Source organism: Lentinula edodes (assembly GCF_021015755.1).
Source record: "Lentinula edodes strain Le(Bin) 0899 ss11 chromosome Unknown C8R40scaffold_38, whole genome shotgun sequence".
NCBI lineage: Eukaryota > Fungi > Basidiomycota > Agaricomycetes > Agaricales > Omphalotaceae > Lentinula > Lentinula edodes.
Window position 1 is genome coordinate 215,459 of NW_025764344.1, and position 16,112 is coordinate 231,570.

At 45.6% G+C, this 16,112-nt stretch overlaps 4 protein-coding genes across 4 annotated transcripts; 1 reads left to right on the forward strand and 3 right to left on the reverse strand.

The window, feature by feature from the left end:
* Positions 1–378: 378 nt before the first annotated feature.
* On the forward strand, positions 379–4,608 carry C8R40DRAFT_1174730 (uncharacterized protein; the record flags this gene model as incomplete). The annotated part of the gene is made up of 9 exons (XM_046232223.1): positions 379–543; positions 588–927; positions 982–2,693; positions 2,748–2,816; positions 2,870–3,259; positions 3,310–3,573; positions 3,643–3,847; positions 3,900–4,549; positions 4,600–4,608. 9 exons carry the CDS (start codon positions 379–381, stop codon positions 4,606–4,608), a joined length of 3,804 nt encoding a protein of 1,267 aa, XP_046082402.1.
* Positions 4,609–4,697: 89 nt separating this feature from the next.
* C8R40DRAFT_1174731 (uncharacterized protein) lies at positions 4,698–6,655 on the reverse strand (the record flags this gene model as incomplete). The annotated part of the gene is made up of 13 exons (XM_046232224.1): positions 4,698–4,754; positions 4,822–5,373; positions 5,425–5,478; positions 5,527–5,556; positions 5,605–5,685; positions 5,727–5,756; positions 5,807–5,827; positions 5,883–6,017; positions 6,067–6,123; positions 6,176–6,313; positions 6,367–6,429; positions 6,482–6,538; positions 6,590–6,655. The coding sequence occupies 13 exons, from the start codon at positions 6,653–6,655 to the stop codon at positions 4,698–4,700; spliced, it is 1,341 nt and encodes a 446-aa protein (XP_046082403.1).
* Positions 6,656–7,122: 467 nt separating this feature from the next.
* Positions 7,123–11,229, reverse strand: C8R40DRAFT_1174732 (uncharacterized protein; the record flags this gene model as incomplete). Its single annotated transcript, XM_046232225.1, has 21 exons — positions 7,123–7,593; positions 7,649–8,095; positions 8,144–8,407; positions 8,462–8,563; positions 8,616–8,678; positions 8,732–8,803; positions 8,861–9,040; positions 9,093–9,245; positions 9,314–9,523; positions 9,575–9,649; positions 9,711–9,752; positions 9,801–9,860; positions 9,907–10,011; positions 10,066–10,119; positions 10,169–10,300; positions 10,355–10,489; positions 10,541–10,615; positions 10,667–10,756; positions 10,791–10,838; positions 10,887–11,090; positions 11,188–11,229. The coding sequence occupies 21 exons, from the start codon at positions 11,227–11,229 to the stop codon at positions 7,123–7,125; spliced, it is 3,024 nt and encodes a 1,007-aa protein (XP_046082404.1).
* Positions 11,230–11,815: 586 nt separating this feature from the next.
* On the reverse strand, positions 11,816–16,108 carry C8R40DRAFT_1174733 (uncharacterized protein; the record flags this gene model as incomplete). Its single annotated transcript, XM_046232226.1, has 14 exons — positions 11,816–12,240; positions 12,295–12,439; positions 12,498–13,697; positions 13,749–13,774; positions 14,286–14,396; positions 14,462–14,485; positions 14,535–14,621; positions 14,672–14,743; positions 14,798–14,857; positions 15,263–15,346; positions 15,414–15,472; positions 15,529–15,602; positions 15,655–15,871; positions 15,924–16,108. 14 exons carry the CDS (start codon positions 16,106–16,108, stop codon positions 11,816–11,818), a joined length of 2,769 nt encoding a protein of 922 aa, XP_046082405.1.
* Between the last annotated feature and the right edge of the window lie 4 nt (positions 16,109–16,112).

The window sequence follows — 16,112 nt, forward strand, 5'->3', positions numbered from 1 at the left end:
TGGAATCCTTTCTTTGTTGATCTAACACCGGTTTTAGATGGGCGTTCGTCGCCGGGACGGTCGATTTCCTAGGAATGGCTCCTCCAGAAGAACCCACCGTTCTATCTACGTACGTCTAACAAACTTGATCATTGCGAACGACTGACCAATAGCAAAATCTGCAGTCTGAAACCGTGTCTGACGAGCAAGGCAAAGAAGTGTGACCTGGGACTTTGTTACAATCTTACTGTCGAGTCCTCATATAAGTAGATATGATATTTTATGTGATCGAAGTACTGTATTAGAAACTACTCCGGGCCGGTGTTCATCTCAATTTTGGCGTAACTCCCTTCTCAATTGCACTTCATTCGAAATTCTTACCTTCAATATCCATTTGGTATGTCGAAGTGGAAGAAGAAAAAGACCACTTTCAAAGACCTTATCGATGAAGAAACGAAACACTTACAAGCTGCGCCATCCGCGATATCTATTAGTACTTCATCAGCAACGATCTCACTCTCGAACTGCAATACTCCAATAGCTGAGGCTGATCCGAGGGAATCTGTTCGTGAATCTATCTCTCTCAATAAAATCTAACACTATCACAGGTTATGAGAGATTTTGGGCTGGCCGACGCTGGCGTTAAAGTTGGCGCTATTGCTCAGAAGGCCTTAAAATCTGCCGACCGTCTTCGAGCTGTTATTGTAAATGCCCGCAATGGATTCCGGGAACTTACTAGTACTTCTGATCGACAAGAGATTCACACTGTTTGCGACAAAGCTGATCGAAGCCTCGCATATGTATGCTCTGAACTTTCGAAGATTAAGAACACTGCTGCAGAAGAGAAAGTCAGGGAGGTATGGCAGGACGTGAATGCTCTTGAAGATATCCTGTACGATTGGAGAACAGCCTACCCAGATGATACATCCCCTATCAGAATCAACAATAGTAAGTGTTCACTTTACTGTCACCGTGATCCTTAGTGATAAGATGTATTCATAGCCAATTCCTTTGGACAACCCGAAGAAAAGCTGAATGCGCCCACCCTGATTGCATATACCATCGCTCTCGTGAATCAAGTATTCGAGGGAGCAGCACGTCGCGGTTCCGGGGTGTTACTGAAAATGTTGAAATTGTTTGGTTATTCCTTCATTTCACTTGTTGGACAACCAAACTATATTCAGAGGAAGGCACTGAATGACATTCCAGAATCGATCCAAACTGTAGAAAAGGCCCTGAATCTAGATGTTCAGAGCATTCCTTATGCGGTATGCCCTCGTTGCAGCTTCACACACATCCCGACCTACCCTAACGGGCCTTCTGATCCTGTCTATCCCACTCATTGTAACGAACGCCTCACTGAACTTTCGGATCCATGTGGAACAGACCTGCTGCAGGAAGGAAAACCGATCAAGGTTTATCACGCCTACTCCTTCTATGAATGGTTTGGCCGTTTCATTGCTCACCCCGGAATAGAGCAATACGGAGACCGTTTCTGTGACGACATTGCCTCGTTTGAGAAAATCCCGGACACAAAGCGAGATATCAAAGATGGCTCATTTGTGCATACTTTCAGGGGACATGACGGAAAGCTTTTTCTTGCTGAACGAGGAAACGAGGGAAGATGGGTCTTTCTCTTACATGCCGATTTCTTCAACGTCGAGGGGAACCGAATACGGGGAAAGACAAGGTCGACGGGCATCACATCACTAGTGTGCCTCAATCTGCCCCTTTCCATGCGCAATGACCCAGCTTGGATCTTCATTCCTGGCCTCATCCAAGGGAAAAGTGAACCCGACGCTAAGAACTCGGAGCATCGTCATTATTGGCGTCTCCTCATTGACGAGTTCTCAGCTGGTTATTCACGAGGATTGCAACCTCATCACACGTATCGATCTCGTTGCAGCGGGGAAGGGCTCAACGAGCGTGTGTTCCGGGTCGCCATTGCTGGAGTTTTGATGGACTTCAAGGCTGCCCGCCCTTTTGCAGGCTTCCTTGATGTCACTTCTCATCACACTTGCTTCTTGTGCAAGTGCTGGCATCGCGCTCATCTAGGGAGAACTGATTTTCAAAATTGGAAGACTGCAGCTGTTGAGTTTTTGAAAAGAGGAGCTGAGGCATGGTTGAACGCAAAAACGCCGAAAGAACGAGAGGAAATCGAATTTTTCTATGGTACCCGATATTCAGAACTTTGGCGCCTCCCTTATTGGAATCCCATAAAGCAGCTATTGGTTGATCCCATGCATATCTTCTTCCTCATCCTCATGCAGAGGTTGGCCCGTGAGGTTCTGGGCTTGGATAATCCTGAGTCTAGCGAGGAAGAACACAGGAAATCAAAGACATCTAAGAAGAGTCAGCAAAAGAATTCCTTCATTTCTTTCTATCATGATTTTACTCCGCCGCCTCACTCTTCCGAGCTCACCTCCTCAATCGATACCACCGCAACTGTGCCGGAAAGTCTGGGACTTGACGAACCTGAAGCTGTAGATCAACGACTCTCTGTACTCGAATGGGGCAATCTCCCTTCTGCGGAACAAACTGCTCGTGTTGCCAGAATGGAACAACTTAAAGAAGAGATTCAAGGGAATCCTAGAGCCTTTCAAGGTATCTCTGACCTTCATTATCTATTGTCTCAGGGCCTTCCAGTCTCAAAACTTCACTGTGATCGTCTTCGAAAGCGGTTAGGGAAATTCAAATGGGTTGTTCTGGCTTATGTCTGTAATGACCTAATGGAGTTCCCAGACGAGAAGATGGAAATATGATTGCAGCCCCGTTTTCATTCCAGAGGTAAAAAGGGCATAAGTCGGCGAGAGTTTGGAGATGCTTTGTACCGCTGGGTGAGTAAATCATTTCTTTTGAAGCTGAGTCTATTTAACTCGATATCTCAAAGCTGTTGGAGCGAATCGTGAACCCGGGTCAAACATTTGAATGGCCACACTTCATGCCAAAGGATAAGCCCGCCCCTTCGATTCCCTGGCTACAGCTACATAATATCCATGAAAATCAACGCATGGACCCCCTTTGCGTACCGGGATCAGAAGGTCGCTTAGAATTGTTGGCAGAGACGATCAAACGCTTCAACTGGCATAGTTCTCACTCGGTCGGGCACATACATCGTTTCCTTATCCAACCAATCGATGAACTAGTCGGTGATAAACAGCTGAAGGTCAATTTGAATAGGCAAACGTTGATCGCACTCTCCTTTGTCTGCATTGACCTTGACATTCTGCCCGAGGGTAAATTTGGAAAAACGGAACTCATCAATCAGCTGGTCAAATGGGTACGTGGATATGAGCAACCCATGGTCTTACTCTTACAATGGGTTCTCAGCGCCTGACTAAACCGTTGAAGCCCTTGCCACGGGTGTGTATAGCATCAGATAAGGTCCTGCAAATGGTTCAAAAATCTATTCGTGAAACTGTGGTTCCTTCATGGATCACTCGCCCACCATCCGACATGGGACTTCAACAAGCAGGAACTTTGAAGGCTGATCATTGGCGAGTTCTGTTCAACATCCATCTACCCTTCTCTTTGATCCGCATGTGGGGCAAGGGATCTCCTTCAGCAGTGGATAATGCTGCTGAAATGACTCCTGTACTGGAGACCTCTATGCATCTCACTTGTGCCTCCATTTTGATGACTTGAAATAGTTTGTCCCCGAAGACCCGCGATCAATTCAGATCATCTCTGAGGGACCATATACTCGGTTTGAAGCAAATCTTCCCAGGATTCATGCTACCTACTCATCATTTGGCATTCCATATATACGATTTCATGGACGGTTTTTCTACTGTACGCAATTGGTGGGGATTCCCATTTGAGAGATTGATCGGTAAGGTTCAAAGGATGCCCACGAATCATAAAATCGGTAAGGAAATCAGTGCGATATAGATATACACTGACTGTTGAAATTTCTAAAGGTCAATTGGAATACACCCTATTGAAGGTGTTTTATAAAGGGGCCTTGTTTCGACGTTGGCTCATGCGGCCTGATTGTCCCGATATCCTGAAATTATGCAAATATCTCTTGGACAAAGCATATGGTTACAACACTGTTGAATCAGATGAAGATGACAGTGACGTTTTAGATGGCACCGAGGTCGCGGAAATGATGGAAGGTAAAAGCAACAATCCTCCACCTGGTCACAAGGTAATATCAGGATCGGTTAAGCTCCCTCTGAAGCTTGCGAAACGAGTGGGAAATCTTCAGCCGAGATGTTATTCGCAGATTCCGGCGGCAAAAGGCTTCTATAGCATTCCTAGTCGTGTCGTTGGGAATAGCTATGTCTGTTACCACCAGACTAAAGATGTCCAGAAACCATGGGTAGCAGGACAAATCCAATACATCTTCGAGGATGAGGGGGAAATCAAATTGGCTATCAGACCAAGTAAACCATTCACCGGACACCGTGATCCGTTTGCACAGTTTGTTGACCAAGGATTCGACTGCAGAGCGGTATCTTCCCAATTCCTTGACTGTTATGATATTGTCACAGTGGATTTTATTGTGGGGCATACAGCAAGGTGGGAAATCGAGGCAGACTTTGTTGTTGTGCTATCTCTCGGGCGGGTGAGCTGTTCATTCATATACACTTTGAGTCAAGAAAATTGATCAATTAGCAGGAGTGAACACTGATATATATGTCGCTGTGGATTGTGCTTTTGTACTCTACTCTCATGCTGTATCTTAATATGATGGGTTCATATATTTGATTCGTCTACAACAAATTGGATTGAGGAACGAGAGGAGAGTCAAGGCGAGCCTGAGCCCGAACCTGAAAGAATTTATCACAATTACTAGTTACAGTGTGAAATATTTCGATTGTCGCGACGATGATTTACTAAAGCCTCCATGACCTGGCGAACATCTCCAACAATTTTTAACCAGTCACTCTTCCCTTCAGTCTTGTCTTCGACCGATCGATATTGTAAATTTGTGCCCCACCATTTCAGACATACAACAATTCCGAACCAGCCATTCAATCCGAACTTATCGATAGACTTCCATTCATGAGACCCTATGTGTAACGAAGACGATTTCTCTCCTGTCGGTCCCTGTCTCCACGCTGGCTGGAAAGACGCCCACCAACTTTTCACGTTCTCAGCAAAATCGATACCACAATCCTCAACGTTCGGTTCGTTTGCCCTGGATTTATACCGTTTCTTGTCTACCCACTCGGCTAGCAGCGACGGACGGTTAAGTGTTGGGAGCCGCACCTTCGGATTTGTCCTCCATTGGGTTGTTCGCTCGAGGTCAATCCACGTAGAGACCAGGTTCTGATACTCCGCACCCAAATCTACATTCACATATGCAAATGCATCTGGAAACCAAAGCAAGGCCTGTTGATTGGACGTCGCATCCACAGGATATTGCACCAAATCCACGAGAACAATCTGTGCATGAATGTCAGTAAGAGTAAGGCTCATAATATACAAGGGACCTACAGAGCTCCGAGAATTGATTTCTAGCCAAGGGCCTTCTTCAGCGATGTCCTTTTGCTGTTAAATGGTCAGGATTCCGTCAAACAAAAACTTGAGATGCCATACAGCTTGAGAGACCACCATCCTGGAACGTGTCTGGGGAGCCCATCAGATCATAATCATTGAGCATATGACGAGACGCACTACACTGGTATCAGCCAGAGGAATGTCCAATTCAAGACTTCGCATCTCATGACTGAGTGCTCTTGAGATTCCCTTCACCCACTTGAGATACATATAACCAGATGAGCATCACTTGAGCTTACTTCGTCAAAGGCGCCGGCAATAGTTGAGGGCTGATTCTACGTCAGCTCAACGTATTCTATTCGGTGACTATGGAACTTACGTGTTGGTATTCCAAAGCAAGCTATGGTCTTCGAGTAAGTAGCGGTTAGTGAAAGATATAAATCGGGATTACGCACCGTCTTTTGATAGGAAGACATTGGTTCAGTTGAGACGATATAGGGTGGCACTTGGCTCACGATATCGGTATGTTGCGGAAGAGACGTCTGCGTAGCAATATGGTGAAGCTCCGGGCGACCAGCTGGAATGCTCGACTGTGCCGCTAAGTGTAAAATGCGTAGCGTACAATGGATTATTACATACGTAAAGCATGTCTGTTTGGATAGCTACTTCCGTCTTTTGTTTCTGAACGTCATTCGTCTGTCAAAGAGCATTGTTAGAGCTTACGATACGGGGCCGATAACCAGTTGACCTGTATAAATGTCAATCTTTCATTCAATGCATTATTCTGAGCTTTGAGGCGAAATATTTCGGCTTGAAAATTCAACGAATTTTTATACAGTTGGGCTACTTCGGTCTTCGCGCGTTCGAGAGCTACATCTTCGCAGTACTGAAAGGAAGATGAAGAAAAGATTAAAAAAGAGACTGAACTGATATACGAACCGTTAAGCCTGACACTTCTTCGTTGAGGGCTTGAACTTCCTGTTCGAGCTCGTTGATCCTTTCCTATAAAGGTTTGGCTCAATTGACTTGTCACCTGTAGAAGAATGCAACTCACTTGTTGCTGCCTGATGAGTGGAGAGCTCGCAGAGCTTGGCACCACCCGAACTTTGGCCTTCGATATACGAGATGATTTTTGTCCACTTGTATTTGGGGAAAAACTTACACTGCAATCTAGGACCTCTTCGGAACGAGGTCTTTTGAACAATTTGCTATCTGAGCCGGTGTACATCGTCGACAGGATAAGACTGTGCAGTGGACACAGAAAAGTATTTCATTCGAGTTTTTATAAGGCAAAGGGTCACTCATTGGGACCTTTGCTTCCCTTTGAAACCTAAGTCTCTTTGTTTAAATATGTGACAATGTGACTCGTTCTTCCCGGGTTGCACCTTCAACTTCCGCGCGCACACAATGAGAGTTTGTATGATGTCCTTCGTGTTTTGAAAGAATTGTTGCAGCAAGTTACAATGGCAACGTTGAAGTGGAGGAGGAAAAAAGTGCGTCGCTCAGAATAAAGGCAGAATTTCAATAAAGGCAAACATTTGATTACCCCGGCCCGTCCTTAAGAAAGGTGTAGGCATGTGATTGAGCTGGCGCAGACCGGACGCAGATCATGATCAAGAGATCAGATATAGAAAAGAATAGATTGGACAAGGTGATTACATTGACAATTACATACATCCTAAAACAAGATTACAGCTAATCCATGGCTGGAATCGGGAACCGCTTCTTGGTCAAGATTCGAAATTGTTTTTTCTGGTGAGGGAACAATTCATCCAGGTATTCTGGGCGGAATATGTCTTGCGGTAAGCCTTTGGGTGGATCTCGCTTGTCGACAACATCGTTTGAACGAATCCGCTTGACAGATAATCGTCCCTGTTGGGTAAAGATCTTCAGTTCAACTTTGGGCGTCTCGTCGACCTGCTGAAATATTGGCGCAAAACTTTCATGTCGAAACCAGAGGATCTTTACTCTCTTCACGTCCTGTTTGGTGCTGACCCCATCTATTACCACGTCCTCGTCGCCACTTTCTTCGTCCGACATACCACCATCCCCCAACACCAATAGAGCATCAATGACGTATGACCAAAATGTTATTCCTGATTCATCGCCCCCATCCTGACAGAATTGGACCATAATAGTCGCAATCTTCAGGCGAGTATCAAGTTTCTGTGGATAGGTGTTAGACATGGGCTACTGATTGAAATGATATGTAGGCATTCACCCAGCGGCGAAGGCCTGAAGACTTGGTAGACACTCTCTGGCGTTCGCTCGACTCGGTGATCTGGTCTGCTCTCTGCACTGGCGTCTCATTGGGAAGAAACCGGAAGTTCTCAATTAAGCGGTATAACTTGTTGAATCTTGCTTGGAAGAGGGCCCTAAAATTCACTCGAGATTTTCCGAACCGCCCATCCTTGTGCGCCAAAAATATCCTTTCAGCTTCTTCCGAAAGTATCTCCTGCAGCGCATTGTTCCAATGTGATTTCCGCATCTGCTGGATCGTGAGTCCTCGCCAGTGAAGTGTCGTGTTGACGAGCATGGGCTTTGCTGCATCCATGCCATTTAGATATGCTGTGAGCCGGGCGTCGGGTGTCGATGGAAATTGTGTGCGAAGGACGTCATGATTGTCTTCGATATTCAAAGACTTCTGATATAGATCTCGAGTCATATTCTAGGTGGCTTTCAGATCGAGTTTCCATGCATTACCGATGGAACTTACATTGAGGTTGTTTTTTACATCAAATGGCTTGGCCAAATGTTTCAATTTCCACTTGGTCGCAATTACACGTTTGTTGCTCTCCTGATCATCGTCGTCATCGTCATTGTCATTATCGTTATCGTGATCGTTGTCGTTGTCGCCGCCATTGCCGCCGTCGTCGCTTGGTTCATCGGATTGATCGTCGTCGTCGTCGTCCGGGTCATCCGATCCATCAGAATCGTGACTTGGCTGAGGCGGGTCGTTTGCAGGCCGAGATTTCTTTACCTACAACAACGAAATTCATCAGGAAGGACCCGAACCTTAAGATTCAGACCTTACATTAGAAGGTATAGTGTTCGTACGACGATTGCTTTTAGCCCCAGTGGCTCCAGTGATCCCATTTGAATCACTTGCAGCTTTTTCCTTTCCTTTGTTCGCACTCTATCATTTGAAAAGATTAATAACATAACTTTGACTCAAGGGGGAGACTGACCGTCTCGACAGCTGCAGCATCATCTTGCTCTTCCTCCTTGTCCTCGTCCGACATGTCTTGAGACTATCGTGGGACGAATCAGTAAGATGCTGAGCAAATGAGTTTGCGGGACGAACATATCTAGAATTTTTGCTTTTGAGGGATACTCTGGACGGTGACGAACGAGTTCTACTGGGAGAATTTACTGCCTATAAACGAAAAAGGTCAGTTCAATGAGTCATGTACACAGATTGATGGGCAGTTACCGAGGGCAAAAACGTGAGAGCATACTTTCTTCTAGTGGCTAGATGATGTGCAACAGGAGCATGACGAAGAGCTTTCTTCAGACCCCCTAAGGGTATCGCTGTCAGTTCATTTTGCGACGGGGAGACGGGGATAGCGGATGAGTGTGACGGTTGTAAATCTTGCAGGGAAGTCGAGCCAGCCTGCCCGTTGAAATTGAACTCACAGAGTAAATTCAGAATCAAAGGAACGTACTTTGTGTTGAGATGATTTACTGGGTGGACTCCGAAATTCTTGCGGATTTTCCCATATAGTAGGACTGTTGTAAGCTTTGTTGACGTCTACGGCACCTATGCTCATTCCAAATGGTGAAGAATTGGGGATAACTCCAGGCAAGGAATAAGGAAACTGTAGTATGGAGGAGAAGGTAAGCCGCAATGATAACGGTGATATCTATTGACAAAATCAAGACGCACATTATACCCTGTTTGCGATTGTACTGTCACAGGACGTCTAGTTGGAGTAGGTGTCCAAGCTATGTTAGATTGCACAGGGGGGGTTAATCCACCTGCTTGGAGACGCGCTAACTCTAATTGTAACTGTAGAATTTGATTTTCCATTGCCTTTCCGTGGCTCGAAGCAACTGACAGTTCATCTGTCAACTCTGCGCAACGAGACTCTGTCAACTGCAAGCAAGATTGTCGGTCATTTTCCCCAATAACCACTGTGTTACATACCTGGAGTGTACTAGTAGTGGTTTTCCATTCTGCATCTTTATCTTTGTACGCTCGTTGAAGTTGTTCGAGCTGACCCTGAATCAATCATGAAATCAGTTATTTGCCCGACTTTGACAAACAAGACAAAAGCTCAAACAAATTGTTCGTCGTAGGCACTTTGTAATTCATTGAATCGGCTCTGTCAAACGGTCATGGAGGACTGAAATATCAAAAAACTATAGGTTACCTTCAACACCCTCTCTTCCCGCATACTAGAAAGTTTTTGACGAAGCGCTTGGATTTGGTTCTGGGCCAGAGTAAGGATTAGGCGACGACAGACAGAGAATTCCAACCTTCAGATTGCTGTCTTCGCCGTCTCTTGCCAGTAAAGTACTTCGCAAGTGTCGTAGTTCTGATTCTCGAGATTGCAGATCAGTTTCGAGTTCATGGTGAGATTTCTGTGATTCATTGAATGATTGAATATTGGCAAACTGGATGACTCAAGCACTGACCTCTAGATTCTTCATATCTTCACGGAGGATATCGAATTCGAGGGAAAGTCGGTTCTGTGATTTACAAATGAGAAATGGTAGCAAATATTGAATGTGATCATACTTCGAGCTCATCTCGTCCATCCTCTCGAGTGTCGTATCCTTCTACTATCTTCTCGAGCTGAGTAATGTACTTCTTATCCGCCGGTAGCTGCTGTAGCTTCCCATCGGGGTCTTGTTTTGAATCATTTTTTGCCTAGACATTGTTTCAGAGAGTGTGAGTGTGAATAGCGATGTAGTTTATACCCACACTGGACTCGGAATCCTCCTCTATAGGTTGTAATTGGATACTCGGTGAATCTTGAAGGCTGCCATTGCCTAACGAAGTTAAGGTATGAATTTTGCTCGCAATTGTCTCTACGTCGGCCACAGTAGTCTCATATGCCTGCACATACTTTCAAAAAATGAACTATGACCATTGAAGACATATACTGACTGCTCTGAGTTTCGCGTAGTCGACACGGCATTTCTGCAACTCTGTCTCCACCTTGGTCGAAACACGTGCGTAGTTCTATAAGGTCATCAAAACTCGCCCCGAAAGGCATAGAAACCCACTACACACTGAGTCATTGTCTGCAGGACTTGCCAATGGTTCCTTACAGACCCCCTTCAAGTAGTGCACCGTTTGTGTAAGGTCCTGGGGACGATATGGCTTCATGATTTTAGTGAGGGACATAAGGACGTACATATAGAATGACTTCCACCGCAAACTTTCGAGCGTCATAATGATCACACTGTCTTTGCTGTCAATGATATTGTCATAAGAGGAGGATTGTGCATACCGATGGCCCGATCAAGTTTTCCAACTCGCACTTCGACATCGCCTGATCTCTTTGTTCTATTTCGAGTGGCAAGGATGGAGAGCCTTCGGTCAAAGCTCGCAGAAGAATATTGTGTCGCGTTCCTAGATGGACAAGCTGTACTTGTAGTTTATGAATCTCCGCCCGTTGATCGTCGGTATCCAACGCAGACACCAGTCGAACTTTCTATTGGGAGATCAGTGGCACTGAGAGGATAGAAATGGCAACTAGAAGATATACAGTAGAGTTCCGTTCTAAGTTGTTCTGAGTCGTCGAAACTCACTTTGGCGAAGATGATGGAGTATTGCTCGAATACATGAACCATAGAAATGAACGTCAGTTGAAGAAAGAAAGTCGGAAAGCAGAGCACTTTATAACAAAGGAAGTGCCGGCTCCGGCACTTTATCATTTGGATTATGGATCCAAGGTATATGAGATTCGTCTTCACCGTAAGATTGTTCACTCGTTTGTGACTCAGATGGCCGCAGCTCTAGTTGAAACACTGGGACATTTGCTACAGGAGCGCAATGCATGGGCTCGAAGCAGTCAACTCCTCTGCTCTGAGTGCAAAATTTCTTCTTCACATTCACCAGACATTCATCGACCCGCTGGTATACCAAAAACAACGACGTAGAGATTGATGTGTAGCTGGCCACGAACCATAAATTACACATTGTTCACCCCTTGGGCACCATTTGAATCGCCGGGAGCTCGTCGCTAGCACCTAGTGGGTATTCGAGACTATTGAGGATAGACAAGGTGGTACGAGAATAGGTGCACGACAGCCTCAGGCACGCATCACCGGATACTCGGACCGGAGATAGTATACAATCAAATATATTCATTTACATAATATCATTTCCGAGATAGAGTACCGACATGGAATATAGAAGACTGATAAAGGAAGATGTTCAATGACAGAGAATATCGTCCAACATACGGAACAAACAATCTTTGGAAGGTCTGTTGCCCTCGTGGTAAGATTTCAGCAAAGCCTTGCGGTGAATAGAACGAGCGGCGTATTTCGTGAAGTTCATACTGCAAGGGCATTTGACCGCAACTACTGTATCGTGGTGAGGCCGAATACCAAACTGAGAGAGGAACGGATGTGAGTTGGCAGAAGTCTGAGCTAGACGCGAGACTTTCCAAGTCCAAGGGTAACAGGTCAGGTTGAATTCAATTACAATTCGCGAAGCGTGAAGACCTTGGGTGCGAATGGAGTGGCGAATTGCATCGCGGCACTCTATAGCTTGGATGAGACCTCGAAATATGAGTTGTACCTGGTCCAGATCACCGATGATTGGGCGGGCATCGTCATATAAGTTCGTGGGGTGAGCTAGAAAGGAGATATCAGTTGAAGTATTGGTCGGTGAATGAACGACTAACTCACTTAAACGTTGAAGATTGGCCTCAGAACAGATGTTTCCATGCCCTGCTTTCCAGTCTTGCCGTTGGCAAGACCTCGAACAATAGATTGCGATCAGGCAGCCACTACAGAGACGTGAATGTTTGCCCGCCCAATATTGATGAGGGCACTAGGAAAATAAAGGAGGTCAGATGTCACAAGTTGATGCTCGAGTAATGCAGACTCACTTTCTCGTTTGAACATACTTCTTTTAACGCTTTCCGAAAGGAGGTGACACTGGCATAGCGTGCGTCTGGTGAACAAACCGCACGCGTTAAATGAACCCACAGCCTCCACAAACTTCCGGAACCCAGATGACCTTCGAGACTTTCAGATCGTACCCCCTTCAAATTACGACGGATTCGTTTCTGAACTGATTTATAGACCGAATGGATGAGCAGCGCATTTACAAACTGCTCAACAATTTGGAACATCGATGACTCTGATTTCGACTGCGGCCCGATTTGCATCCAAACCAATGTCTTGACCATCAGATGCAATAATTTAGCATCGAGGGCTTTCACAATCCAGTTTGGACCGCCGGTGACGATAAGTCTCGAAGAAAACCTAGCGAGACAATAGACAGACATGAAACAAATATTCTCTAGATATGCGTTACAAGATCGGGGTGTGTCGAGGCATTGGGTCCATAGAATAAATATTTGTTTGAGCATGATGTGAATTCCATCGAGTCTTGGAAGGGGCAAGAACAAGGTTGTTGCTGCTAGAACCATTCCTTGATTTGCTGTCGCAAGCCGATGTTCGGGATTAGAAGAGTAAGAGGGCACCTGCTGTCCAAGTAAGTCCTCGATGGCACTAGACCACGTCGGCAGTAGCTGGAAATCGGGAAAGGCGTTCCTCACAGCAAGATGAAAAGAGTTGTCGGAAGGAGTATCCTCAATCGTGCAACGGAACGCAATCAGAAACTGCATTACAGGGTGATACACAGATAACGACCACTGTCTCGTGAAAGACAGTACCCAGACTTTCGCGAATGCTGGCAATGCTTCGGGATGTTTCATCATGTTAATGACGAAGTCGTTGAATTCGGTGGGGGTACTCTGGGTAGGAGATGCGATGGATTCCAACAAAGAAAAGACTTCTTTCAGGCAGCGACTGGTAGTAGCAAGAGAAAGCTGCTTCGAGGTGGGTGACGCCGGTACGAAATCGTCGAGTGGCTTAAGGAGAGCCATCAACCACGTCCAAATTCGGGTCCACTCCGGTTCCACGATGGCATAGCGGATTTGGAAGGACGGTATTTTCCATAGATGAAGACTCATCGCCTGCATGACCTCTAGCACTCGAACGACATCAGAAGCTAAAGGTCGATTGGCATAAATGACTGGAGGTGACGGAGTGACAAGTCGAAAAAATGTTGAGGCGATGGGCTGCGAAAACGAGTGATGAGCACGAAAAGTCGCAGAGCCACGAATACTTACCGTGTTAGTCATGTTTGTTATCGATTCTAGAAAGCGATGTGCAAATATAGCGGGGAACAGGATATTGGCAGAAGTACAACCAATGCCATCTGCACTTATATATCTTGGCTGAAGAAACAAAGGAAAGAACAAGAATAAAGCATGGGCAGAAGAAACAAAGGGTGAATGGCACACTGTACACGCTCTGAGTTGATAAAATCTCTCAAAAAAGATGAGATAGGATAGATAAATAGATAGATATACGGCGCCATCCGAAGATGTGGTCCCAAACGCGGAACAGCCGGTCTCGAGGCACTGGCGGCAGCGAGCTCAACCCGCAAGGAGAAGGTATACTACCGCCAGGTCAACAAGGCCGAGGTACGTAGTACAAAGATGGGAGGAGAATTCCACTTCCGTGAGAGATCAATGGAGGTGTTACCAACTTCACCATTCATGTGGCTCAGAAGAGAACTCGTAGCTCCGCAAACAATACTAGAACGATCTATGTATGTACATACTTTGACTGTACGAAGTGTTAATCGGAAAAGTGATACCCACCTCTACTAGAGGGGCCTGGTGCTCTACGGTAGCTGAACTTTCTATTTCTATCCTTCATCGGAGTGCGGTCACTGGACAAATGATAAAGAGTCCTGTTGTATGTTCGGCGGTCTGTGAAAAAGATAGATAAGTGGCAATAAGCGAGGCAAAGTGCAAAAGTATGAGGTTGGACTTACATCGAGGTCTGTCTTTCGGGAATGCTACGGTGTTGAGTTAGTAGATATACAGCAACGAAGAAACAAGGCTTACATTTAATATCAGAAGTTGAATACCGTGTCTGAGGTGCAACGAATGATCGAGGGCAAGCTGGGGTCTCATATCGACCTCTATGCCGACCTATATCACTCGTCAATATTACACAGTACTCACTCACGATCTCATCTCACCAAATTCAATGGTTGGACTTTGTCGTGGGTAGAGTTGAGGACCTTGGACTGGTATTAATGCAGAGGAACCTTCTAATCCACGAGTTAGTCAATACGCAAAGATCAATGGAGTAGGATATATCTCACTGTTTATGCCCGGGGATGAAGACATGGAGGAGAGCGATGAAGGCTTCGCGTTATGAGGACCTAGCAAGAAAGTGAGTGGGAATGGACATAGGTAACATGAAATCGAAGACATTACCATTATTGTTTGCCCTTTCTTTCAACGAAGACTCTGACTGCAGCCGCTCAAAGGTGTCGAGAGTGATCCCTAAACCCCTCAAATATTACACGATGTTCCGTGAAAAGGACAATCAACTTGCCATATTCATTTGAGCTAGATCGTAGGCGGAGGCGTGGATCGCGTACTTGGTTCGATTCAGTGAATGAATTATTACATGCTAATCTGAGAAAGGAACGTTGACTCACCAGATTCATCTGAGCTTGTTTGTGGACAGAGAGGTGGATGCACTTGGTTCGATGCAGAGAAGCATTCAATTTTTTGAAATCGAATTCAATACGCAACGCATAATGAGATAGAACGAATCTCACTGTCCACACTCGGGCTATTCGCTGTCTCCAGAGATACAGAAGTGAAAGTGGAAGGCAGTGAATGCGTCTTTGCCTTATTTTGACCTGGTCAGGAGAGGAGCACAAAGAAATGTAAACGTCATGAGCTGTGGGTGAAGAGTTTCATTCCTACCAGTGACGCCAACCCTCTCATTCTCTGAAGGAGCCGCTTGCATTGAGATATTAACGGAACTAGACTCAATCAGTTGCACGAATTCGCAGATTCGCAGGAATCACTTCGAGCTCACTTTGGTCCTTCCGCAAGAAGATATCCTGCTTGGCTATCTAATAAGAGGGTGAAATCCAATCGTGCTTGCTCTATCTGTACAAAGAATCAGGGAACTTTTCACCGACCGAGAGAGTTCACTTATGACCATTGGGACCAGGGTGCAGAGCACAAGCGGTTGCTTGAGTGTCTTATCGCCGGGATCTTCCTCTCGAACCACACTTATGGTAGTACGACAGAAGCTGGACTCATTCAGTTTGTTTGTCAACGCAGCATGATCTATCGTGAGACGACGCCGGCTTCCGACGACTCCAGGAAACAAATCCTTGAAAGGAATCTTGGTATTCGGACTTGCAACAATGCTCCTGTTGAGCCTATCAGTCAGTGGGGCAAGCTCAATCCAAGTATTTGGCCTACCACATTCTTTGATGCAAAGGCTTGGTACCAAAAGGACGATGCGCGGTTGAGAGAGCGAGAGCTAGAAAGATGTAGTTATAAAGAGACAAAGGGATAAAGGGACGGAGAGTTTCATTAAACATCTCGTGGTTGTATTCTGCATCGTGTTCGAAACCCTTTGTTTCCTTTGTTAACGAAGACATCATGTGA